This window comes from Simochromis diagramma, unplaced genomic scaffold (genome assembly GCF_900408965.1).
Source record: "Simochromis diagramma unplaced genomic scaffold, fSimDia1.1 OVJJ01000334.1, whole genome shotgun sequence".
NCBI classification, from domain to species: Eukaryota; Metazoa; Chordata; class Actinopteri; order Cichliformes; family Cichlidae; genus Simochromis; species Simochromis diagramma.
This window is the reverse complement of record NW_024386764.1, coordinates 7,022,184-7,047,066: the sequence shown is the minus strand read 5'-3', so window position 1 is coordinate 7,047,066 and position 24,883 is coordinate 7,022,184. Positions and strand designations below refer to the sequence as shown.

The window sequence follows — 24,883 nt, the reverse complement described above, 5'->3', positions numbered from 1 at the left end:
ACAAATAAATCTATGCAGAGAATCAAATCTTGGATTTTGAAAGGAGATTCTGGAGTTTTCCATGTGAGACTGCTGCAGTTCTGCGCAGCGCAGAAGCACAGAGAGCCAGGAAAAAGTCAAGGTTTAAGTTCAAGGTTTATGCCCAAGCAGATCAGGATACGTGGCTGACTGCAAAGCCTCTAAAACCCACACGGACCACCTTCTGATAATAAAAAAACATTTTCTGACTGATGTGAAATTTAACAAGTTCTGACCAGAGAAAGTGTATTTTTATGATGCCTGTGAAAGATTCCCTTCATCTTGCTGGTCATTAATCACACGTGACAATGCACCACGAAGCGATCAGTCTGACACAATCTGCCACATAGAGAAAATAACAGGTTTTTATCGATCTGAAACTTTGTCTCACTTCATCATTGTGACGTGAATGGCGAGAACTTTACGACAGGTGATCTCTCAGAACCCTGAAGGCTTGTGTTTCACAATAAAAACAAAATCTTAGAAATCCAGGTAAATATATATATTACTGTAAAGATTGGGGGGGATTTACAGATAGGCACATTTTATTCAATATTTCCTTTAAATGTGCGCTGCAAAGACAAAGTAGAGACAGCCCAGCTCTACAATGAAAATGCTGAGGCTCTGGCAGGTTCAGAGGTCAATACAAATCTGTAGTGCTGGACACAAAGAACTCGAAACCTGGCAAAGCGTCAAGCTCCACTACGTGTGCATATTTCTTTGTGAATATGCAACGTTTAATTAAATTGAGTCTTACAAAGGGGGCCCAAGGTCTCATATATAGTTTCATTACATCATTATTTAGGCACATAAGAACGCTCTGCATGTTCCTGCTTTAATTTTAATGCGTTAAAAACGCTGAATGATGCGCATGTCACAGAGAAACAGCTCATATATGAAGGGTCAGCTTTAGCATCGTTCCAAAATAGATGAGATTGGATTTCTGTGGGGACAGAAATAAATTAACCGATCTATCAACTTTTTTTTTTTTGCTCCACTCTCTGCTTTCAGTGTCGTTCGCTACACCGACCAGGAGATGGCAGCAACGCGCACTTTCCTGCAGTGAAGAAGACGCATTCTTGTTACGTAATCAGCGAGCGCCCGCGGACCTGCCACACGAGGATGTGTTAGTGTTTACTGAAATAAGAGTATTTTAGCGATTCTTTTATCAAAACGCGTCCACAGCTGATCTCACCGAGCTTCAGCGGACGAGGTAAATCAGAAATGGGCGACTTTTCCTCCCTCGGTCTGTCAGACTGGCTGGTTAAACAGTGTAAACAGCTGGGAATCAACAAACCCACTCCAGTCCAGGAAAACTGCATGCCAGCTATCCTCCAAGGTAAGACAGGGCGGGGATACTGTCACATATATGCTTGTAATACCTGCCGGAGGATCTCTGAGTAACTGTTAAGCTGGTGTTGAGGATGTCTGGAAGACTTTCTCTGTTATTTACACAGCGGAGGTGGACTTCCTCTGCAGCTCTACATTTGCTCCATCATTGTTGAGGTGTTTCTTTCCACAGGTCGGGATTGTATGGGCTGTGCCAAGACCGGCAGTGGGAAAACAGCAGCGTTCGTGTTGCCAGTGCTGCAGAAACTCTCAGAGGACCCGTACGGCATCTTCTGCCTGGTGCTCACTCCTACCAGGTCAGTGCAGGGGACAGATGTGGGCATCCAGAGTCTCAGTAATGCCTCATCAGACAAGCTGTAATAATGTTTTTTACCAAGATAAAAGCCAAGGATATTTCCTCCATGTTTGTATTTTATTTTAGTTCGTTTTCAAGTTCAAAGTCATTTTAATTCGTTTACATTTTTCCAAAAGTCTAGCTAAATTTAGGTAACTAACTTCTTTCATATCTAGTTTTATTATACATTATAATAACCTCGATGTACATTCAAGATTCATGGTGATAATTGAGAATCACTGGTTTGGTGCATAAATACTATTTTGTGCTGTGTTATCTTCATTTTCACAGATTTAACTAAAGAAATGGGGAAAAAAGTGTTTTTAATTACAGGCAGCTGGTAACAAAGTGCTTAAAGATTCGGTTTAAAATTTCTTCGTTGATCAGCCTGTTATGTGTAGTGTTGGGCTCGTAGTTTTAAAAAAGCAGTACACGTTGCTCTTTGCTTCTCTTAAAAGTAATGCAGTACTTTGCTTAATTGCATGCCAGAGAAAGTAATTTGGTATACTGCTTTTTTTCTCACAGGCAAGTTACTCTGTAGTAATTATAACTGCAATATGATTACTGAATTTACAGGGAGTGCAGAATTATTAGGCAAGTTGTATTTTTGAGGAATAATGTTATTATTGAACAACAACCATGTTCTCAATGAACCCAAAAAACTCATTAATATCAAAGCTGAATGTTTTTGGAAGTAGTTTTTAGTTTGTTTTTAGTTTTAGCTATTTTAGGGGGATATCTGTGTGTGCAGGTGACTATTACTGTGCATAATTATTAGGCAACGTAACAAAAAACAAATATATACCCATTTCAATTATTTATTTTTACCAGTGAAACCAATATAACATCTCCACATTCACAAATATACATTTCTGACATTCAAAAACAAAACAAAAACAAATCAGCGACCAATATAGCCACCTTTCTTTGCAAGGACACTCAAAAGCCTGCCATCCATGGATTCTGTCAGTGTTTTGATCTGTTCTCCATCAACATTGCGTGCAGCAGCAACCACAGCCTCCCAGACACTGTTCAGAGAGGTGTACCTGTTTTCCCTCCTTGTAAATCTCACATTTGATGATGGACCACAGGTTCTCAATGGGGTTCAGATCAGGTGAACAAGGTGGCCATGTCATTAGTTTTTCTTCTTTTATACCCTTTCTTGCCAGCCACGCTGTGGAGTACTTGGACGCGTGTGATGGAGCATTGTCCTGCATGAAAATCATGTTTTTCTTGAAGGATGCAGACTTCTTCCTGTACCACTGCTTGAAGAAGGTGTCTTCCAGAAACTGGCAGTAGGACTGGGAGTTGAGCTTGACTCCATCCTCAACCCGAAAAGGCCCCACAAGCTCATCTTTGATGATAGCCAGCCCAAACCAGTACTCCACCTCCACCTTGCTGGCGTCTGAGTCGGACTGGAGCTCTCTGCCCTTTACCAATCCAGCCACGGGCCCATCCATCTGGCCCATCAAGACTCACTCTCATTTCATCAGTCCATAAAACCTTAGAAAAATCAGTCTTGAGATATTTCTTGGCCCAGTCTTGACGTTTCAGCTTGTGTGTCTTGTTCAGTGGTGGTCGTCTTTCAGCCTTTCTTACCTTGGCCATGTCTCTGAGTATTGCACACCTTGTGCTTTTGGGCACTCCAGTGATGTTGCAGCTCTGAAATATGGCCAAACTGGTGGCAAGTGGCATCTTGGCAGCTGCACGCTTGACTTTTCTCAGTTCATGGGCAGTTATTTTGCGCCTTGGTTTTTCCACACGCTTCATGTGACCCTGTTGACTATTTTGAATGAAACGCTTGATTGTTCGATGATCACGCTTCAGAAGCTTTGCAATTTTGAGACTGCTGCATCCCTCTGCAAGATATCTCACTATTTTTGACTTTTCTGAGCCTGTCAAGTCCTTCTTTTGACCCATTTTGCCAAAGGAAAGGACGTTGCCTAATAATTATGCACACCTGATATAGGGTGTTGATGTCATTAGACCACACCCCTTCTCATTACAGAGATGCACATCACCTAATATGCTTAATTGGTAGGCTTTCGAGCCTATACAGCTTGGAGTAAGACAACATGCATGAAGAGGATGATGTGGACAAAATACTCATTTGCCTAATAATTCTGCACTCCCTGTATTAGAGTTACTAAGTTACTGAAAAATCTAATGTTATTACATTAACACGTTACTTTGAAGCGTGTTATTCTAATACTGGTTCATCCTTTGAGCTAAGTGTCTCTTTTATCCTTGAATGAGTCATAGGTCAGTGTTGGCTTAATAAACCAAAAACATTCATCTGAAAATGGTCAGGTACAAGGACTAGACTGAAAATGAGTGAAAAGCAGGCCAATGAGTAACTCTGAAAGACCTTCAGAAAGCCCAAAGAACTATTGTTTAAGACCACTTTAAAAAAAAAAAAATGAGAAAGTCTGATCCTTGGAAACAAAATATAAAGAAATGAGGGGTCGTTCAAGATTTTTACACAGTACCGTAAATACTCATTATGATGTAAATATGTCACTCAGGGAGCTGGCCTATCAGATTGCAGAGCAGTTTCGAGTCCTGGGGAAACCTTTGGGTCTGAAAGAATGCATCATCGTCGGTGGAATGGGTAACTACTTTCTTATTTCTGGGTTGAGGTTTTTGTTTTTTTGTTTTTTGCAACAAAAAAAAAAGAAAAAGAAAGAAAAGAATAAACATCAGAGATTCTTTTCCCCCTGAAATCTCTCATCAGTATTTTTGAAGCAAATAATTGAGCAGCTGACCTTCAGTCAGAGTGTAAAAATGTGCCAAATTTACATGTTTCTGTTGTGCTTTGAGTGAATTTATTCCACCTGTGCAGAATTCACAGTTCACCATTAAAGGTGGGAGTCCTGCTCAAAATGTGATGATGCTCAGCTGCAGGAACCAAACAATGTTGCCATTTTCCATGAACTTGGTTTGCTTTTGTCTGATGCTCGTGCTCTGTGCTGACTCTGCTGTGTTGTGGGCAGACATGGTGACCCAGGCCCTGGAGCTGTCCAACCAACCACATGTAGTCGTAGCAACGCCAGGCCGACTAGCCGATCACATCCGCAGCTCCAACACCTTCAGCATGAAGAGGATCCAGTTCTTGGTGAGTTCACCGAAACTCCAGATCCAATGATGAGAGTATTGTTATTACATAAACTTCTGTTTATATGAAGTACTTTTGTCACATACAAGTTGTAATCTTTCACCAGTGTGCACACTGTTTAGTATTTTTCCACCTTGTGGAGCCACGGTTAGATGTTCAGTAACTGTGATGTAATTGTATATAATATCTCCTGGTTTTAGTGACTGTTTGTGTGTCTCCTTTTCGTCTGTGGCAGATTTTGGATGAGGCAGACCGGCTGCTGGAGCAGGGCTGTACCGACTTCACCAAAGACCTGGAGGTGATCCTGGAGATCCTGCCGGCCAAGCGTCAGACGCTGCTGTTCAGCGCCACACTGACCGACACCCTGCAGGAGCTGAAGAGCATCGCCATGAACGAACCGTTCTTCTGGGAGAGCAAATCGGAGTGAGTGACCTGCATCTGTCTCGCGATTTGCAGGTTATTCATGGTCCAGTGAGAAATTGAATAAAACTGTTAGCAGGGTTCGGATTGGGAAACGGCGTGTGCAGATTTTCACCGGATACGTTCACAGAAAACTAAAAGAAACGATGTAAAATGTGAAAGTGTGTACAGAATAAAACAGCGGCTCAGCAGCTGAGCTTTATGTTCTCTGTTCAGCTTTACATGTTTTCTCCTCCTGGTGAGGTTAAATCTGTTATCTGATCTCGGTGGGCAGAAAAAGGTAATAGAATCTAACTGAGCATGAGCGCTGTGTCACAGAGGCTCCACAGTGTTCAGTTGTTTCATCACCTGATGTTTCTGAAGCCCTGAATCCCCGTCACCTTCAGCGATGCTGTCTGTTATATTTTTGAAATATCAAATCTAATCAGTGGTCAGTGATTTATCTTTTGTTATTGATGTTGTCAGAACACGAACGGTAGAGGAGCTGGACCAGAGATACATCCTCACTCCAGAGAAGGTGAAGGACGCCTACCTGGTTCATCTGATCCAGACATTCACCGATGAGCATGATGATTGGTCCATCATCATTTTTACCAACACGTGCAAGTAAGAAGCCACAAGGGGTTAAGCATCCTGTGTGCACATTTACAGATTAAAGCAAGGCGGTGCTGTTTTATGAAGCACAGTCTGGACTGTGATCATTAATTTTCCACATGTTATAACATATATTTGATTTAGAAGAGGAAAAAAACGATCATATGAATGATGTAAAACTTCTGCGTGCAGGTCTTTGAGTGTTCTCGCCTTTTTGTAGCTGTGGTTATGCTCACGTCGCACTGAATACATTTTCTTGACCAATTCAGGAGCTGTCAGATCCTCACCATGATGCTGCGGGAGTTTAACTTTCCAACCATCTCTCTGCACTCCATGATGAAACAGGTGAGGCTTGTGTGAACAGCAGCAAGGGCACAAACGGACATCAGCAGGGGGCCTGCTGAGACATTTTAAGGGCAGCTTCTTTGCAATGACAGCTGAGTGAGGTGCAGTCAATTAACTTTGCACCTACAAAGCATTTGACTTTGCTTTCTGTGTTGGAGATTTCACAATTCCTCAGAGGTCCTCTACAAATATCTGGGAATTATATTTGTGTCATTAAAGGGACAAAGAGTCTGTTGAAAAGCTTTTTATAGCAGATAAATGAACCCGCAGAATAACAGACTGTGCTTTTTGTTCTTCAGAAACAACGATTTGCAAACCTCGCCAAGTTCAAAGCCAGCGTCTACAAAATCCTGATAGCGACTGATGTAGCTGCCAGGTGAGAATGCACGCAGAGCATTGGAAAGAAATGAAAAGGCCACATTTTTATGACTCTAATCAACAAATCTGACACAAACATTATGTAGTGTGAGCCTGTTTAAGGCTTCTGTCACTCCTCAATGGAGACACCACAAAGCATTTCAATGCAGAAACATGCGTTTTCCTGTTACTTCCCACCCACAGGGGTTTGGATATCCCAACTGTCCAGGTCGTCATTAATCACAACACCCCCGGCCTTCCCAAGATCTACATCCACAGAGTCGGGCGAACAGCCAGAGCAGGTTTTGTTTCTGGTTCTTTTTTTCTTCTGAAATCGTCTTCCTCGCGACATAAACACCACTCATACACTGTGATGTTTTCCTCCTGCAGGGAGGAACGGAGTGTCCATCACGCTGGTCACGCAGTACGACATCCACCTGATTCACTCCATCGAAGAACAGATTCGTAAGTCGCATCTAGGGCTCAGTTTAAAGACCTGTGAATAAAGCTGGTAGGAAAGCTGCACCTCAGGATAGATTGTAGTCCATCGGTAACATTAATAAGTAAAACTTTTGACTTTTAGAGATTGTATTTATCTTAAACTTGGATGTTTGCACAATTTCTGATTGCAAAAGAGATTAGATAATGATTTTTGCTTTTTGAGATCTGCAGCTCATCACCATCTTGTAAATATCACAAAGTGTGTGTGTGTGTGTGTGTGTGTGTGTTTAAACACTGGCCTCTCGTCTTCTTACAGAAACCAAGCTGAAGGAATATCCTGTGGAGGAGAAGGAAGTCCTGAAGATCCTCACCCAGGTCAACGTGACCCGGCGGGAGTGTGAGATAGTACGGATGTTTTATCACTTATGTTCACCTCTTGCTGTTCACTGTGCTGAATCCAGTTAAAGTGGAACATCGCTGTTGTTTCACACGATGACTGACAGTCTGAAAATCGTCCCGTTAGTCAGGGACGCCTGTTTTTAACCTGCCTCACCAGTTAAGTGTTTTCACTGTAAACTCCATGTTGCAGAAACTCGAGTCAACAGACTTTGATGAGAAAAAAGAGATCAACAAGAGGAAACAGCTGATCCTGGAGGGGAAGGTGAGTGCAGCCTCTTAGTGAACTATTTGAACATTATTCTGTTTTTGATTAGAAGCATCATTATTATATTTTTAAGTCGAGTTGAACGTCTGAACAACAGTGAGGCGTTATTTTCCAGATCTCGGGGTGACTGCTACTTAGGCAGAAGGGACAAAATAATTTTAATAGTTTGATATAAATACACATAGTAAAACTAGACTAGAGTCTATGAAAGGTCTGTAAAAAAATAAACAGCTTCTTATAAACTCTGAAATTTTTATGAGTCATGCTTGATGCCTTTTACTTCACATTTAAGGTTGATTGAAGATCATAAACATTCAGAACAGCAGCGTTACACATCGACTCACCAAAACTATGAATACGAGACAAATTAAATGTTATCCAGTATTTGACTGTCTCCTGATGACATCACCTACTCCTGAAGGGTGAACGGCAAAGCAAGATTAATGACTTGGTGAGCTCTTTTTACCAGGCTAAATCGCCATGGTAACTTATGCTGAATACATCACCTGTGCACGATGTTTTAGCCAAGTTTTAGTTTAAAATGAGCTGGATTTTTTTTTAAATTATTATTTTTCATTTATTTACAGGATACTGTGTGATATAGATTATGAAGGAATAATATATGCAACTAAAATGAGAGCTAGCTATAAAGTTCCACCAGTGCAAACTGTGTGTAAGTCTTTTATAGTGCTGTAATTGCAGCTGCTGGAGCAAAATTGACGATGGCATTTGTCACAGCACACAATAATATTTTGCTGCGAGGCTGTCGGAAAGTAACCTGTGACTAAATACATCCAGTTTAAAGTTTCGGAGCTCTGATGTTCACCTGACATAAAGAAGTGAAGCGCAGGATTCAAATAAATTAAATCAAGTTGAAATGTTTTTATTTGACGAGTCTGCCTTGCAGCAGTGTTGCATTTAACTGTTACATTTTTTTTGTTCTTTATAGATTTTAATCGTTTTATCATCACCGTTGTGATGACAACGTAATGTAACAGTAATGAGAGCCCACACAGAGCATGAAGCAGAGAACATTTAATAACCACTCTGTCATCTCTGATTGGGGTTCTGTATCTTGTCAAGTCAGCGACTACAACACAGCTGTGGTCGCTGAGGGTCAAAGGTTATGCTGCTCACACTCACAGGCAGTAGCTTCTTGTGGCCATGTCTACTTTTAGTATGGATTCTTTACAAGAGGAAATCCATCATAAGTGTCCAGCGCCCTTTTACAGCGGAGAACCGATGGAATAACCAGTACGTGTTGTTACGACCGTGTACATAACTAGCCTGTGTGAAACAAGCCTTTAGCAGCAGTGTGATGTTTTGGCTGCACAGGTGTAATGAATATGGACACACATGATAGCAGCAGGCGCCTCTCTGTCCACTGTGTTTTAAATAAAGTGTAAAAGACCAAGAGTGCCTAAAATACCTGGTACCTGCCCTACGGTGAGTTTGGCATTCTGGTATTTAAGAAGTCATTTCCTGCCATTTCAGGATCCAGAGCTGGAGGCCAAAAGGAAAGCTGAGCTGGAGAAGATCAGGAGCCAGAAGAAGAAGTTCAAACAGAAAATCCAGGAGAGCATTCAGAAACAGAAACAGCTAAAAAAGAAACTGATGAAGAGAAGACAGATGAAAAAGAAAGAGGCGGCGCAGGCAACTGCATGAAAACCGCCTCATGTATATACTGCACACTGTATAATAACCTGTAATATTTGTACCTGCAAATAAACTTCAAGCCACAGAAACAACTGAAGTTGACAGCGTTTATTGATTCAGTTTAACAAGAGAATCAGCATCTTGTGATGAAACGTCACTGCAAATAAGACTGTTTCAAATATGTATTTACATCACATTGAGACTTTATTTCATGAATTAAATCTCGGCCTAATGACGAATGAACGCTCTGTGTGGAACAGAATCACATCTTCAATGATTGCTGCACATGTTGGAATTGACTGCAGCTCAGAAGATGGGAGGAAAAAAAATATTACGGCAACATTTTTTTAATAATTTTTTTTAAAGCTCTAACACATTAGGATTCACCGGAACAAGTTGATATGCTAAAAGAACTCTGTGCACAAATGTCAACTATTTCTAACTCAAACATAACGATGTAAAGCGCAACACGATTGTCACGTGTGTGCAGAAATAAGAAGCAGGTGAGAAACAACGGTGCAGTACATTCTTGCTGTGTTCAGAAAGTGTCATTCCTGGAAAAAGTTACAAAACTACAATCCTTCGGACAGTTTGAAGAGAAGATACAAAAAAAAAAAAATCGAGAAAGGAAACGGCGTCCCGCTCATTCCTGTACTCAGCAAGTTGCTACGAAAAAAATAAAATATATATATATATCCCATATTTCAGTAAAACTACACAACGAAACGATGCACACGGCAGCAAAATGTCTGACGAAAGCAAAGTGGATCAACTCAGGAGGAACTGCTCAGCACAAATCAAACAGCCACAGAAGGGGAAAATAAAATCTAACAACCTCCATTTTTACCTCACAGAGAAGGAAGGTGGCTTTTGTATCCCCTGCTCCTCAATCAGCCCAGCTGCTAGACTCACTCGCTTCATTTTATTCAAACAATAAAAATATATAAATAAAACAAGTCCTTTTCTGTGGGTTTCTTAAGCCCTCTGGTGTCAGAAAGGTTGTTGGAAATGCTGGTCGTTTGACTGGAACTACATTCATGCTTGTGCTGCGGCTGTTTATCTGAGGGTGAGCGGTTATAGGCACTGATTCTGGTCTCATTCGCTGTTTATTTCATCTCTCTGCCACCGCCCGATCAGTACTGGGTGGCATTTTCTGCTGTGAGTGACTGGGGGTTAATAACAGAACAATTTGAATCCACAGGAACCAAAAGTCTTTCGGGTCAAGTTCATTTCTGAATTTCAAACACTTCTTTTCAACCTGGTTAGCTTTCGTTGTATTTGGGTGGTCAACGTGACCTTTAATATGGCTTCATTAAGGTGGAAAACACAGTGGCATCTGGTATGAAAAAGTCCACTCTTTTCCCTAAAACTTTGACTTTAACATGTTTCCTTCTCTGCCTCAGCCACCTTCCTTTTCTTCTACTTTCTTGCGGTTGATTGATCGCCACGACTGCCTGTTAGCCTCATCTAAATGTCCCCGTTTAGTTTCTCTTACCTCAAGCAGGGATTCATGTGATGAGTGTGGACAGTCCACAATCCCCTGAGGAAATCACTCAGAGCAAAAGCATTCAAGCATTTGCCAATGTAAGCGTACACAGGGTGTTTTAAAAAGACAGCGGGACGTCAAAGACGCCGTCGTCTGAAAGATTAAAATAAGAGGGGGGGAAAAAAAAAGAAAAAAAAAAAAGCCTTTGCTGAAACATCAAATGACGCCGAGCTGAATATTCAATGCTGGTCACGTTTGATAGTTTCAATGACTTTTTTGCAATTTTGTGCTCTGTGGTAAGAAAGGTAAACTGTCCCATGATGATCGCGACATCGTCGGGATTCGCGTCTCATGTCTTGAAAAAGAAGGAAAAAAAAAAAAAAAAAGTCTGAAATCCCCATGCCCCTCCACCACTGACGGGTGGTTGAAACCACCCCACTGCAGACCTTGTGAACGAGCCAGTGGTTCTCAAGGCGAATGAAAGGCCTTTCAATATCAGACTCAGACACAGAAACAGAGTTTGTCGTTCCTCTCTGAGAGGGTCCGTCGACTGCCGCTTTCTTTAGAGGCTGCTGAGGTTTGGAGGGTCCAGTAGAAGACAGTAGGTAGCACTCTTCTCCCATGTCAAACCTAATTTTAAAAACAGTCCAGGGCACTGCACAGGTTGATAGTCAACCAGCTTTTAAGCATGGGGAAGCAGAACTGCAACCAGGTCGTGAAACCAGGTTTCTTCAAATTCTGCTGAAAATCTACGATCTTCACCTGAAGACGAGCGTATAAACTTTTCTCAGACGCTGTGGATGGGAAGGTGTTGGGAAGATTATTTTATTTGGAGCTCAACCTCATTTGGATTCCCATGAGAGACCGTTTGGACCTCTCGTGTTTCCCTCAGCAGCCCGACCACAAGCCGCCATCTTTTCGACCTCCCTCCTTCACTCTGCACGGGCATTGGTTCCTGCCTCTCACTTGTTCACTCGGCCTCTTATGCCATCTCCCTGCCTGTCTGTTCGTGCTCTCTTCTTCTACCCTCTTTGTTTCTCTCGCTGGTCATTGGTTTGGTTTCGCTATCCCGTCGCTTTCACTTGGTGGTGCTTCGGTTGTAGCAGAGGAAAACAGGTATCCATTTTATGTTTTTATTATTTCCCAGATTAAAAAGCTGATGAACTAAGCTCAGCTCAAGCCTAGCTCCCTTCTTTGGGTAACCTGCAAGACAACATGGATGAGAAAAGTTGAGCTGGTTAGAGCTTTTGCATAACATGTTTTATATGCCTGATGTGATTTTAGCTCATCCACAAGTCAATTATTATATAACATTTCCAGTGGATGATTCCTGAGGTTTCAGGCACTTTCACCAAGTTTTATGTGAAACTGGACTTAAAATATATTGTAAGTTAGCCAAGATCAGTGAGATACCTGAAGCTTGTGGCAATCAGTCATGAGATCAGCTTTCCTCTGAATACTTTGACACCACACTGCAGCTAAAGACATAGTTCATGTACTTACACTTCAGTACTGCGACAGTCCAGTCACGCCGCCATGCTGGTACGCACGTTCACCCTGGTAGGTCGAGTCCTGGGACAAAGCCACGTCGATTTGGGACTTGAACTCGTCACCCAGGTAGCTGTCCTGGAGGACATAACGGTACACAAATCAGTTGTTTTTCCATCCAAGCTTGTCCACCGACGCCTTCAGAGTTTAACCGATCAGTGTTGAGAGTCATCCAGACGTTTTCAAGGGACAATCAGACGTACCTATTAACTCCAGTGAAAACAGCCCTGAATGAACTGCTGCAGAACTTTTGCAAAGTGAGAACACACAATGGCCAATCAAAAAGTGCCTGGTAGTTCCTGAGGTGGAAAACACTGGAAAGTGTTTAGACAGGAAACTTTTCCAGCTCAGGGTCCTTTAACCTTTTCTAATTCAATCTTAGTAATGCTTTTATTTATTTAAATTGAATGAATCTGGATTAGAATACAGTTTCTCTGGTCTAGATAGGAGACTGGTTTTTATAATGATTTTAAAAGATATGTAGCAACTCATCATTCCAGGTTAATTTCAAAACAAAAATTTCTCAGAGGATTAATGCATGATCACAACCCAAGAGATTATTAATGAAACAGCAACACTGATGATATTTATGGCAACAGTTAAACTTGGTTGTCATTAAATTAGCGTTACTCTCTGCAGTGACGCGTTACCTGGGAGAGCTCCGGCTGGGAGAGGCCAGGCTGGCTCATCTGTGAGGGCTGGCTCATGGAGATGTAGCCTTGTGTCAGTGGCCCCTGGGAGAAGGATTGGGAGGCTCCATCCTGGCTGGCCTGACTGTTGGGTCCATTACCCTGACAGGCACCCTGGTGTGCTGAACCACGGACCCTCTGCCGCCCACCACGCCCAGGCTTACCTTTCATTGCTCCACGCCCTTTAAGGAGGGGGAGGAAGGAAAAAATAAATAAAATCACAACCTGTCAAGTCATTATGCTGGGTAGGTATAAGGCATGAGAAGTGACAGTTATCAAATATGATTGAAGGGCTTTGCATTATGCCCTCAGTGAGCAGCAATTTTTTGGAATCACTGAACGTTAAAAAAAACAAAAAAACAACACATCCAGAATAACCCGTCTGCGTGCCGTAAGGTAGTCTGAGGTGGGAGTAGTCCGAGCAATGCTGGAGGAGGAGGTCTTTCCCTCCCCTCTTTTTTTTCCCCCTCCTTCTTAGGTTTAGATTTGCAGTTTCAATGAAAACCAAACTTTCCTCACTTCTCCTTTTGCTGTTATCGTACCTGCAGCAGGGCCATTGGGCTGACCTAGATAGCTAGGTGGAGCCATTGGTGGCATCACCAAGTTGAAGGGTATAGGAATATTCATAGCAGCCATGGGACCTGGGCCTGCACCAATCATCCCAATCTGGTCATGTGTTTGGAAGTACATATTAGATGGACGTCCACCTGAAAGAGATCATCAGTATCAATAAGACATGGCATGCAAAGTTTTGCTGATTTTAAAAATAAAATAAAAAAATAAATAAAAAACAGCTGACATATTACCATTGCTCCGGTCGTATGCAGAACCAGGGATGAGAGCCTCACGGGCATCGTACATTGCAGTGCTCATAAAACGTCCTCCCTGGAAAACACCGGTGACGTTTAGAACAAATTTGACAAAAATCTCCTTATACACAAGAGCTCATCACCATTTAGCACTCATGATTTGCACTAACCAGCTTAAAACAACAACAACAACAAAAAACACTGCTGCCTTCAGTTTACTTCCTGTGACAGCTGACTGGATGCATGCAGCCTTTACATTCATGGCGCAAGTTTTGGGAGACCCCCTCGTGTCAAAGCAGGTGTGAATGTTGACACCTTTAATCAGACTCTCCTCAACTTGCTAAGCACAACAATCCTCATCAGAAGAGAAACAAGACACATTTAAAAACAAATAGACAGCAAAGACACAAAAACATCTTGTGACCAAAAGGTTGAGCCCCTTTTCCATTAGTACCTACTCTGATCGATTCGCCACCTGATACCAGGTACTAAAATGTGAGGATGTCAAACTGTGCATGCCACCGCTTAGCGGGCCAATGGCGTCACTCAATGAGTCACGAGCATCTTGTTCACAAAAACACATCTTTGTTGGATACTAATTTACGTCACAGGACGCTTGGCCGCGTTGCTGTGACGACGACCATGCACATTAGGTTGTAATGGAATGCCAGTCGAACAGAGTCAAGTCAATCCAAGCAGGTAGTAATGGAAAGGTATCACGATCCTAAACTACTTTTTAAGTCAACTTCCACTGTTACTCAGGTGCCAATTCCCAGTATTAGTTTGGATTCATACATCATTTAAAAAATAAAATAAAATGTATGACGCGTTCACTCAGTCCTACTCACAGGGTTGATGGTGTTGACCAGTTTGCGGGGCTTGCTGAACTGCATGAGGCTCTCCCTCAGGTTGTTTAGGGGCCCCTCCACGAGGACCTTTTGCTCCTTGTAGTTGTTCAGCAGGTTGTTCCACAGTGGCTGCTTGGAGAGCGCCTTGGGGTTGCCCACAATGATCACGCCATACCTTCAGACATAAGACAACTGATGAGGGGTAGTTTGCAGCTTACACAAATCACACAGTGTGAAATGTTGTGTGCGCAGAACAGAGTCAATTCTAGTGTGTGTTCATATAGCCTGATCGTTAAAATTAAGCTAAATTTGACACATGAGTCATTCAAATCAGAAACGCCCGATAGATTGAGCCGTGTTTCATCTGTCCACTGTGATTATTTTAACAGTTCTTACTTGGCCCTGGTCAGCGCCACGTTGAGACGGCGAGGGTCGTTCAGGAAGCCAATCCCCTGGTGCTCGTTGGCTCGAACACAAGACAGGATGATGAAGTCCTTCTCTCTGCCCTGAAAGGCGTCCACGCTGGCAATTTCCACTTGCTATAATGAATCACGATAAAAGGTGAAATTGCATTGTAAAAACAGAGGACCAAATCTGAGTGGTCGTGTGCTAAACTTTAAACAATAACTTCATGTCTGTCTACTCTCTACTCTGGCTCTCCAGTTGTTCACTTTCTTTTTTGTCCATCTCCTCTGTGGAGGAGACGGGATGTCCTACTCCTAACTGCTCCATGTTGATGTTGTCCTGGGATATCTTCTAATGTGTGTAACTATAATGTGTTTGCTGGAAAAGGGTATTTTTGCATTTGTGTTATAAGTGATACCTGATAGAGTTTGGTGTGCAGGGAGCCGCTGAACTGCATGTACTGGACCAGGTAAGAGCGCTGACCCTCGTACGGGGTGATGATGCCGATCTGATCGGGTTTGGCTCCTGCCTTCAGCAGCCTGGTGGTGATTTTCTCCACGTTGGCAGCTTCAGTCCTGAAAAAACAGTCAATCGTATCAATATTGGGACAATCATTTAAAGTTAACTATGGCAAACTGATGCCAAAAAAAAAAAAAAAAAAAAAGCAATCACGTCCACAGTTGTTTTAAACCAGGGGCCAAAACAAATTACGTCAGCAAATTTAAGTAGGATTGAAGTGAAATGCCACCAAGTAACAAACAAAATGTGAGAATTTACCTGTTAAGGTACGAGGTTCCAGAGCTGGCAATTTCCTCCTGACCTTGAGTAACGTAAAAGAACATGGGCTTGTCTGGTTGCGGCCACTGGAAATCAAAGCCTTTCTTGATGCGGTCAGCTGAGGAGAACAGGACGGTCTAATTATTGTTAAGTTATAAGTTGGTGCATCTTCTACTAATCAGTGCGGAAATCAATTTGCTCCTTCATCAACCCAGATAATGAACTGCCGGATCGTAACAAACCTGCAGTGACGCCATTCTGCAGGGATCCCTCGTAGAAAATGTTAGAGGGGAAGGCACTGAGAGCCGGGTGCATACGGTACTGGACCTGCAGGCGGATCGGCCGGATCCCCAGGACCACCAGGCGCTCAAACAGGGACTGCGACAGACCTGCTTTAGCCGCCTTCTTACACATCACCACAGGACCCAACTGGCAGTGGTCACCCACCAGAATAAGCTGGGTGGAGGAAGAAGAGCCACATAAGCATGACGCTTGGGTTAGTTTAACAACACAACACAAGATATTAATGTTCCTTAATGTTCAGACTGTTGAAAGTTTTAATACTTGACAGTAGCTGCTACTACAGTTTAAATGACAAAGCTTTACATTTTTAGTTGACATGTGCCAAAGTATTTCTTCATTTACTGTTAATGCAAAAAAACGACAGAAACCAAAGCAAACAGCAGCAGCTGGGAACTGATGCAGCTGTTTGGGTTTTGTACCTGCTTTGCTCCCAACACCACAGGCACCATACACTCGGGCTCAGTGGCTTGGGTGCTCTCATCGATCAGGATCGAACGGAACTGCATCTTGGCCAGACGAGGGTCTCCAGCTCCGACACAAGTGCAGCAGATTACGTCAGCATTCTGGACAACGAAGAGGAAGTTATGATCATTATCTGCATCTCAGGTTGAAGAAGGTATTGAATCATCTTAATGGACTGGTACAAACAGCCAGTTGAAATGTGATATTTTCTTCTCCTGTACAGTCATGTGCTGACTGGCTGAGGCCAGTGGAGTTGCAGGATTTAGCTACACAGTAGTGTAGCAGCAACTGTCTATAATAGGGAGAGGCAACTAAGGATGTGGACAACTAATGTGGTGGATATTTAAATGCTGCTGCCCTCAGTGATCAGCACCACAACTTATAGTTAAAAATTAAATTAGGCCACTGCTTCTGCAGAATAATTCTCAGAGGCAAGCAACGTTTGACTGAAATCACTTGTTGCACCAAGAATGCCTGAAATCGCCGACTTCCAGCTGCATTTAAAGTGAAAACCAACACCTCCTCACCATGAGCAGCTCCCTCTCAGCAGTGCGCTTCAGAGCCCTGTAGCGTTTCTCATCAGCAGACGACAGCTCGCCAGTCTCATCTTTTAGCTGCTGTAGTTTCTGAAGCTCCGGCATACTGTGGAGACAAAGACACATCAGATTATTTGCACCAGTACATTACAACACCAAATCTGTGATATAACATGGTCACACCTGGAAAATGAAGGACTATTTCACCTCATGCTACTGACCTGTCCATGTTGCTGATCTGGTTGTGTAAAGCAAGGAAAGACACAGGGGACTCGATGGCCTCCCTGCTCTTGGCACACAGCCTGACAACCTTCAGTCCAGTCTTATCGATCTTCTCAGTCAGCTGGTCCACAGCAATGTTACTGGGAGCACACACCAAAACTGGTCTACAGGACACATGCACCACAGAGAGAAAGGGAACAAGAATTACACGACTGGAATAATAACACGCTCCAAGTATAAAAGGGTTAACTCAATTTTTGCCTCACCCGTTGCCCTGTCGGGACAAGTGGTACACAATTGTGGCAGAGGTGACGGTCTTCCCAGTGCCAGGAGGCCCCTGGATCAGACTAAGAGGTCTCTGAAGCACCGTCTTCACAGCATACACCTGAACATGCAAGAAACAAAATAAATCAACTGGATACTTAAAACAAACGCAGTTTGCCAAAAACACTTTTTGGCGATCATAACAGAAATCTTTTCTTATTCTTTGAGTTTTCTAAATTAATTTACAAAGATGAACGTCTTTGTTGCACTAATGTACAGTAAATGAATCAACTAAAGTTACACTATGTCCTACACTGAGATTATGGCCATCTAAAAGTTTTCTTGTATGAGTTACGATGTCCAAGTCTGACCTGTGAGTGATTGAGGTCAGGAAGGCCTGGGGCAGTGAAGCGCTTTGGCAGCTGGCACTTAATGGTGACATCCTCGACTTCATGCCCCAGGAGTTTGTGGTAAATGTAGCCAGACACTGAGGTCTCATCTACCGCAAACGTCTTCAGGGCGCTTTGCATCCTGCAGCAGGACATAAACAACTAAGTCAGCCGTTACTGCCAAAAATAGCTTACCAAATGCATTTAAATTAAGCTGAAATCTTTACAACTGGTAGTCAAATCAAAAAAAGAAAAGACAAGACACAATGAATCTACTGAAAACATGAGGTGGAAATGAAAGGAAAGGAAGAAAAGACCTTTTGGTACGGCATGTCGCTAAATGCTCTGGCATAAAACAGCTTACCTATCAAAGGAAGTCGACTTCCACACAAAGTCCACCTGGAAGTTGTGGGGGATTTCCACAGGTGCTCCAACACTGCTCCGCAACTCAATGGCAATTTCATCTCCATAGTCTTTAAACACAGGCTATTAAGGAAATCCAGCATTATCCGTAAAATACTTCTAGTGGGTGAGTGTGGGCTTTGCTGTCTGTACTTCTCAGGACAGTCACTGCTGCTGTAAAGGGCCACGCTGGAATGCAACATTAAGAAACAGATCATATCAGCTGTGCAAAGGATACTGTCTGGGACCTTGATGACATGACCGATGCCCTTCCACAGCGGGGCCAGGTCTCCCTTGTACCGCAGACAAATCTCATCACCTTGCATCAGCCGCATATCTGGGGTCAAGTGAAAGGACAAAAGTTAGAAACCTGCACTTACCAAAAATTACATACAGAAGTATTTAAGGACAGGGCTAAGTTTATGAAAACACATGATACAATACCGTGCCCTCATCTAACCACACAACACAAAACAGAGGCAAGAGGAGAAAAAAACAAAACAAAAAAACAAAAAACAACACGCACACATGCCACCAAAAGATGCAGGGATGGGGGAGGTTGCGTGCAAGGCCTGAGGGGGGGGGAGTAGGATGGGAGCTACATCTGTACCACAGAACCACTGGGAGGAAGGAAAGTTTAGAGAATTACCACCTGAATCCGTCTTAGGAAGAGTGAAATAGGCAATCCGCTTTTTGTTCAGCCCCAGATCCCACCTAACTGTTATATTATCTTGAGTCTGAAAAAGGAGGGAGAAAAATGATCAAAACATCAGGTATAATAATACAGATATCACAGCTATGACAATATTGCAGAAAATAAAGTAAAAACACCTGATCAGAAAAGTGCCTTACGCCACAAAAACACATTTCAGATCGCATCTGTAGTCAGGAAAATCTATCACCACATCCTGCTTCAGCATGAAAATAAAATAATCCTCACCACACCATTAAAATCATTAAATGATTAAAGGCTTTTTAAAGATTAAAAACTTTAGCCATGTACATTTCTGGAAGTAAAACACCAGTAACCACATTCCAGGCACCTCTGTGTGGAACCATGTTCAGGTACCTGTGACTCCTTAAGCTTCTTGTCGTAGTCAGCTTCCAATTTGACCAAAGGGCCAAATATATTTTGGTACTGATAAGCATCCTCGTAACGCAGCAGTACATGCTGGGGCTCCTCATCTACTCCAGGTTTCTCCAGGTCTTCCAAGGTGGCAGTGGGATTGTCCTGTATGAAAACCACAAAAAAAACAATAAAAACAAACAAAGTCAACACTTTTACAAGCCCTGAAAGAGCAAAAGGCATACAAGTGGATCGTACCTTCCAGAGTTCCTCCAACTTGTTGATCTGCTGGGCCGTGATCTGACGGGCTCTAAGCTGCTCCTGTTCTGATGGGATCTTCACCAGCCAGGACAGAAAGCATCGGTCCTGGATCAGCGGCTGCCACTGCGAGCTGTCCCAGTTGATGTCCTTCAGGCTGCTTTGGCTGGCACAGGGCTGCCTGAATGGAGGCACAAAATTCAGGCCAAGTATTGGAGGTTTCAAACTAATCGAACTACTGTTAAATCACAGTACTTCTTACTGCAAGTCCATGAGGCCATACAGAGGGTTATGTTTACTGTCAGAGCCGCAAGCTCTATTTCAAGCTTAACGCACATTAGTAGGGCGGTCCAGAGACAACAGCTGCAGACTCTATAGCTGACTGCCTGTTCACTACTTTGATTGATAGTGCATATTATGTGCTATAGTCAGAACACTGGCACTGTCTTCGCTGAACACATTGGTGTTTGTGTGACAGAAAAATCCACGCCGGGGACTTTATTTCCCACTTCCAGCACAAACAGAAAGTAACAGTCCAGAAGTGTTGTAGCTCTATTCATCTGCCACAGTACATAATGTATGTACGCACACAGCTCTGAGACGTGTCTGTGCTGAACTCTGTTGATCAGAGGGCAAAAGCAGAGAGTTTCTCACACTTCCACCATGAAGAGAAAGTATCACGAGAGCAGCAAGTTCCATTAACCTCCTTCACAAACAGCAATGAACAATTAATCCTAGTCTGCTAAGTCAGTCTAAGCAGACCACTGAAGGTAAAAAATATAAAACCACAACATTTATGCAAAACCTGCCCAGTTCTTTTTATTAACTTGAAAAAAAACCCCAAAAAACCTAGAACATCTTCTTGACTGCTCTGAGTCTCTTTTGAGCTGCTTTAATATGTCTGAAAACAAATATGAGCCTATTGGGGGGGGGGGGGGGGGGGGGGCAATACACAGGTCAATTAAAAATTTCTAAATACGTGTTTCATATAAATTTCTGACAAAATTTACCCTAAATTATTCCATTTTGCAAAAGAAGAGCTCTCTTTAGCAAAAATACATTAAAATAAAAAGGTTCATCAATTTTGTTCATGAACCTTCATCTGTTGGCCATTTTTTCTGTCTATCTCATTATTCAGGCATCTCAAGGCCTCTTTACCAGTGTCCTAAAGTCTAAAGTAAGGGGGAGAAACCTAAATAACTGAGACGAAAACAACTTTATCATAAACTTCCAGAGTCAAATGTAAATATTCAGATCAAGCTTCACAGAGGTAAAATATTGTCCTGCTTCAATCAGGACAGTCCCCAGCAACATACCTGCAGAGTAGCACCACCACAGAATCAGCCTTTGCTGGGATGAAGCCCAGGAGAAAGACGTTGCGACAGCCGCAGTTGTAACATTCCAGCACGGTTTCACCCAGCGGCCCATCTTTATGCAGAGTCACTTCTTTGCATTTGGCTCTCACCAAATGGTTCACAATATGGCTGCGAGGCAGACAATGGAAGTCAAACCAAACAGAAAATTAAAAAACTGACACTGAGCCCGAGAGCAAAAGTGGGAAACGGCCCACTTCACAGTTATGAACAAAGGCTGTGAATAGGATACGATTCCTATTACACTGCTTGGTAGCATCTACAGTAAATAAACCTGAACACGCCCTCTGTTCAACCAATGCAAATACAAGAGTTGCCATCTACTTCTCACAGATCTCTCATTACACACATGCCACATGACCTGTCTGTCAAAATATGGCTGGTGTTGGCAGAAGTGTGTGAAAATTTCATTGTTATCGTTTCAGGTTATTAGTAGTTTCACTTTCCGATTCCTACATGCAATTAAATAAAGACAAGCCAACACGCACCTGCCGGATGTATTGCCACGCCCATTACAGAACCACTTCTTGCTGGTATTGCAGTACACCACACACGCTGGATCGTGGATACCACAGTAGCTGTAAGGAACAACCACAGCAGTGTTCAGAGCAAACACAACAAGAGCAAAAGACCAACTGTACACACATGATATCGGATGTCAAAGGAGTCAGCATATTATACGGACCCTGTCAAATGTTACATGCTCACATGCCTCAACCACAAATATGAAATGTCATGGGAATATGTTGCCGCCATACATGCAGGACTCTTGAAGCTAATTCATATTCAATAGGTGTCAAAAACATGTACAGTATTTCATAAGTTTCAACAAGAATGCACACAAACACTCCCAGAAAGCCAATTTAAGAGAGTTAAATACATTTAAATTGCATATTTAACTGCCAATTCTTATTAAAAGCTTTTACCTAAATTTCACTGTCAATTTAATGTTTAGTATTCTTACAGGATTATGAAAGTAAACAGGAATGAGATTCAAGCAGTAATGTGAAAAGTACTAAAGCTGGTTGACATTTCATCAGGGCCACGTGAATTGTATCGTAGCACTAAAATTATAAACCTCTGACAGTGCACTACAATTCAACCATTGTGAGTAGCTAAAAATTGTACAGCATACTAGTGATGTAGATGACGATCACTAACTAATGTACTGCAATCAGTTCATCGGTCACGCACAGTCTGCTGACATCCTGCCACGGTGCGGTTTTTTTCCAGCGTACCTGCACGCGTGCAAGGGCAGGTCTTTGGTGTAGTACGTGTCCTCTTCATCCTCCTCAAAGTTCAGCTCGGCCAACAGTTGGCTGGCTTTGGCCACGGAATCATCCACTCCACCGTTGTGAAGACCCTCATCGGGACCATTTACCTGCAGCACAACACCTGCTTTACTGAACAAACTCACCGCTAACGATTAGCAGCCAGGCACACAGCGCTGAGAGAGCCACTAAATTATAAGTTGACAGGTTGTCAGCGCTCATGAATTTTCTCTTTGATTTTTACAGTTACGCACACGAGTTTAGTTTACTTAACACAGTTCAAAATAAAGATAAAAATACAATTACTGTTACTTCAGAAGTTTAGTTAAGGGGCTTGCTAACGCTGCAACCCAGCTAACACTGAGCTAAGTAATGCTATCCAATTTAGCGGGCTAACAGGTAGCGCTGGGTCAGCTAGCTAACTACAGCTAGCGTCAGTAAAGCGCGCTTTTTCGTGCCTTCCTGTGAAATTGAAAACCTCAGACCTGGCTGTCCAGCTGGCTCTGTGTCTGCCCTTGAGTTTGCGTCTGACTGGGAAGGGTGAAGTCGGTGAAGTCATACTCCGAGCCCTGGGTGTCCGCTCCGAGCAACTCCGCTTCCTCGGTGTCCAGGAAGGTGAGGGTCTGGGAGCTCGGCCCGTACGCCTCCACGCTCATCTCGACTCTCTCAACTTTCGCTTTACTGACGGGTTTCCGGGATTAGTATAAAGACAGTTAAAATCCAAAGCGTTTTCGTTGATCGACAATTGGTTTAGAGCCCGACGTTAACAGTCTCAGTTTGAACCTAAATAAAAAAAATGGAACCGATCGGAACCTCGAAAGCTGCAGCAGGTCCAACAGCCGCGGTGACGGACTTCCCCAACGTGTGACGTTCACCGGAGGCTGGAGCTAAGCTCACAGACAGGTCTCTACAGGGAAGAGCTCTCACTCTGATCCTGTATCCGGGTCTCAAAGCAACGTCACGAAACGCTGTGAGGAAATCCATTAAAAATAGCAATACTAATACATATAATACTCCTAGCTCTTTTGACAGTTTTTTCAGTAGGTTTTGTTTTAATTTTTTTTATACAAATTGCATGATTCCCAATTTGTGTCCAAATCTGGTAAAAAAAAAAAAATCTAATCGTGTTTTTAGTATGTTTTGTATGGATAGCAACGAGTAAAAACTCGGTCCCACGAGTTTATCATTGAGTTTTAGGTAATTACGTTAACAGCAAAATTGTTTAAAATAGTATCAACCAAGGCAGGGTCTGCTTAAGTAACTTAAATGTGAGCATTTAGATGGCCCCTATGCCAAAATGTATTTTAAAGAATTCAACCACCATCTACCAGAGCACTAAGATATGAAGGTATGTACCAAAGAGGAATGAACGTTAATAGGAGTGAGCCATGCCTGTGAATGAGAGAGGCAGGTGGAAAGGTCAAGATGCAATGAGGAGGTGGGTGAGTTGAAATACTTGGGGTCGACCATGCAAAGCAATGGACAGAGAGGTGAGAAAGAGTTAACATAGGATAAAGATGAATGTCAGGTGATTTTTCCACAGGTAATAGGTCTTGAATAATCAGGTCCTAACTTGTCTTAAAGATCTCACAGTACCATACTGCATAAATAGAGAATTTGTGGTTCTACTAGAGTTTCTAAAAGTGGAATGGGAAGAAGAGCCTTCATCTTTCAGGCCCCTCCACTATAGAATCAGCTCCCTGTTTGGATTCAGGAGACAGACACTCTCTCTACTTTGAATATTAAGCTTAAAACTGATTTTTTTTAAAAAGGTTATAATTAGGGCTGTATCAGGCAACCCTGAAATTTCCCTTAGTTATGCCGCAAAAGGCCTAGACTGCAGGGAGCTTCCCATGATACACTGTTTCTTCTTCAATCACCTCATTTTCACTTTTTGTGTTTATGCACCACTTTGTATTCAATCATTAGTTATTATTAATCTCTGGCTCTCTTCCACATTGGGTTTTTTGTCCCTTCTTCCTCTTCTTACCCCCAACTGGTCACAGGAGATGGCCACCTCTCCCTGAGCGTTTCTACCTGTTAAAGGGAGTTTTTCCTGTCTACTGTTGCCAAGTGTTTGCCCAGAGGGCATTGTATGATTGTTGGGGATTTATTCCAGGGTCTTTATCTTCCAATATAATATTCCAATGCTTTTTTGAATTGGTGCTATATAAATGAAACAGAATCAAATGAAATTGGTGACAGGAGGATAGCAGCAAGAATGAAACGGGAGGGGGGAAAAAGACAGGAGGCAGAAGTGGAGGTGACAAAGTTAAAGTTAGTAACCAAGAGAAGGAGGCACAGCTTAGGCTGAATAGTTTGGAGACAAAGTTAGAGAAAAAGGCTGGGTATATTGGGATAGACCACAGAGAAGGATCATGGATGTAGTGATGGGCATGTGTGACTGAAGAGGATGCTAGAGATCTGATCTGATTAAGATATAGGCAACCTAACTTCTTCATAATATTGTGAGTTGTGACC

At 42.6% G+C, this 24,883-nt stretch overlaps 2 protein-coding genes across 4 annotated transcripts; one reads left to right on the top strand and one right to left on the bottom strand.

The window, feature by feature from the left end:
* Window positions 1-1,096: 1,096 nt before the first annotated feature.
* ddx49 (DEAD (Asp-Glu-Ala-Asp) box polypeptide 49) lies at window positions 1,097-9,387 on the top strand. The gene is made up of 13 exons (XM_040034048.1): window positions 1,097-1,357; window positions 1,541-1,664; window positions 4,228-4,313; window positions 4,696-4,817; window positions 5,053-5,240; window positions 5,703-5,843; window positions 6,101-6,176; window positions 6,476-6,552; window positions 6,738-6,835; window positions 6,924-6,998; window positions 7,291-7,379; window positions 7,564-7,635; window positions 9,133-9,387. The coding sequence occupies exons 1-13, from the start codon at window positions 1,243-1,245 to the stop codon at window positions 9,301-9,303; spliced, it is 1,434 nt and encodes a 477-aa protein (XP_039889982.1). The 5' UTR covers window positions 1,097-1,242; the 3' UTR covers window positions 9,304-9,387.
* LOC120734909 (regulator of nonsense transcripts 1) lies at window positions 9,388-23,297 on the bottom strand. 3 transcript variants are annotated; one of them, XM_040034020.1, is made up of 24 exons: window positions 22,888-23,297; window positions 22,370-22,512; window positions 21,620-21,709; window positions 21,075-21,242; window positions 19,759-19,939; window positions 19,504-19,665; window positions 18,961-19,171; window positions 18,673-18,771; window positions 18,397-18,505; window positions 18,015-18,174; window positions 17,646-17,764; window positions 17,379-17,543; window positions 17,149-17,263; window positions 16,579-16,722; window positions 16,099-16,312; window positions 15,857-15,974; window positions 15,498-15,654; window positions 15,071-15,213; window positions 14,675-14,849; window positions 13,824-13,902; window positions 13,560-13,724; window positions 12,979-13,199; window positions 12,284-12,406; window positions 9,388-11,983 (listed from the first exon to the last, which is right to left on the bottom strand). In XM_040034020.1, exons 1-23 carry the CDS (start codon window positions 23,056-23,058, stop codon window positions 12,287-12,289), a joined length of 3,429 nt encoding a protein of 1,142 aa, XP_039889954.1. In that variant the 5' UTR covers window positions 23,059-23,297; the 3' UTR covers window positions 9,388-11,983; window positions 12,284-12,286. The 3 variants fall into 3 exon arrangements, with proteins under 3 accessions (XP_039889954.1, XP_039889971.1, XP_039889962.1); XM_040034037.1 differs by having other exon boundaries at window positions 19,087-19,171; window positions 22,888-23,296; XM_040034028.1 differs by having other exon boundaries at window positions 19,084-19,171; window positions 22,888-23,295.
* Window positions 23,298-24,883: the final 1,586 nt, after the last annotated feature.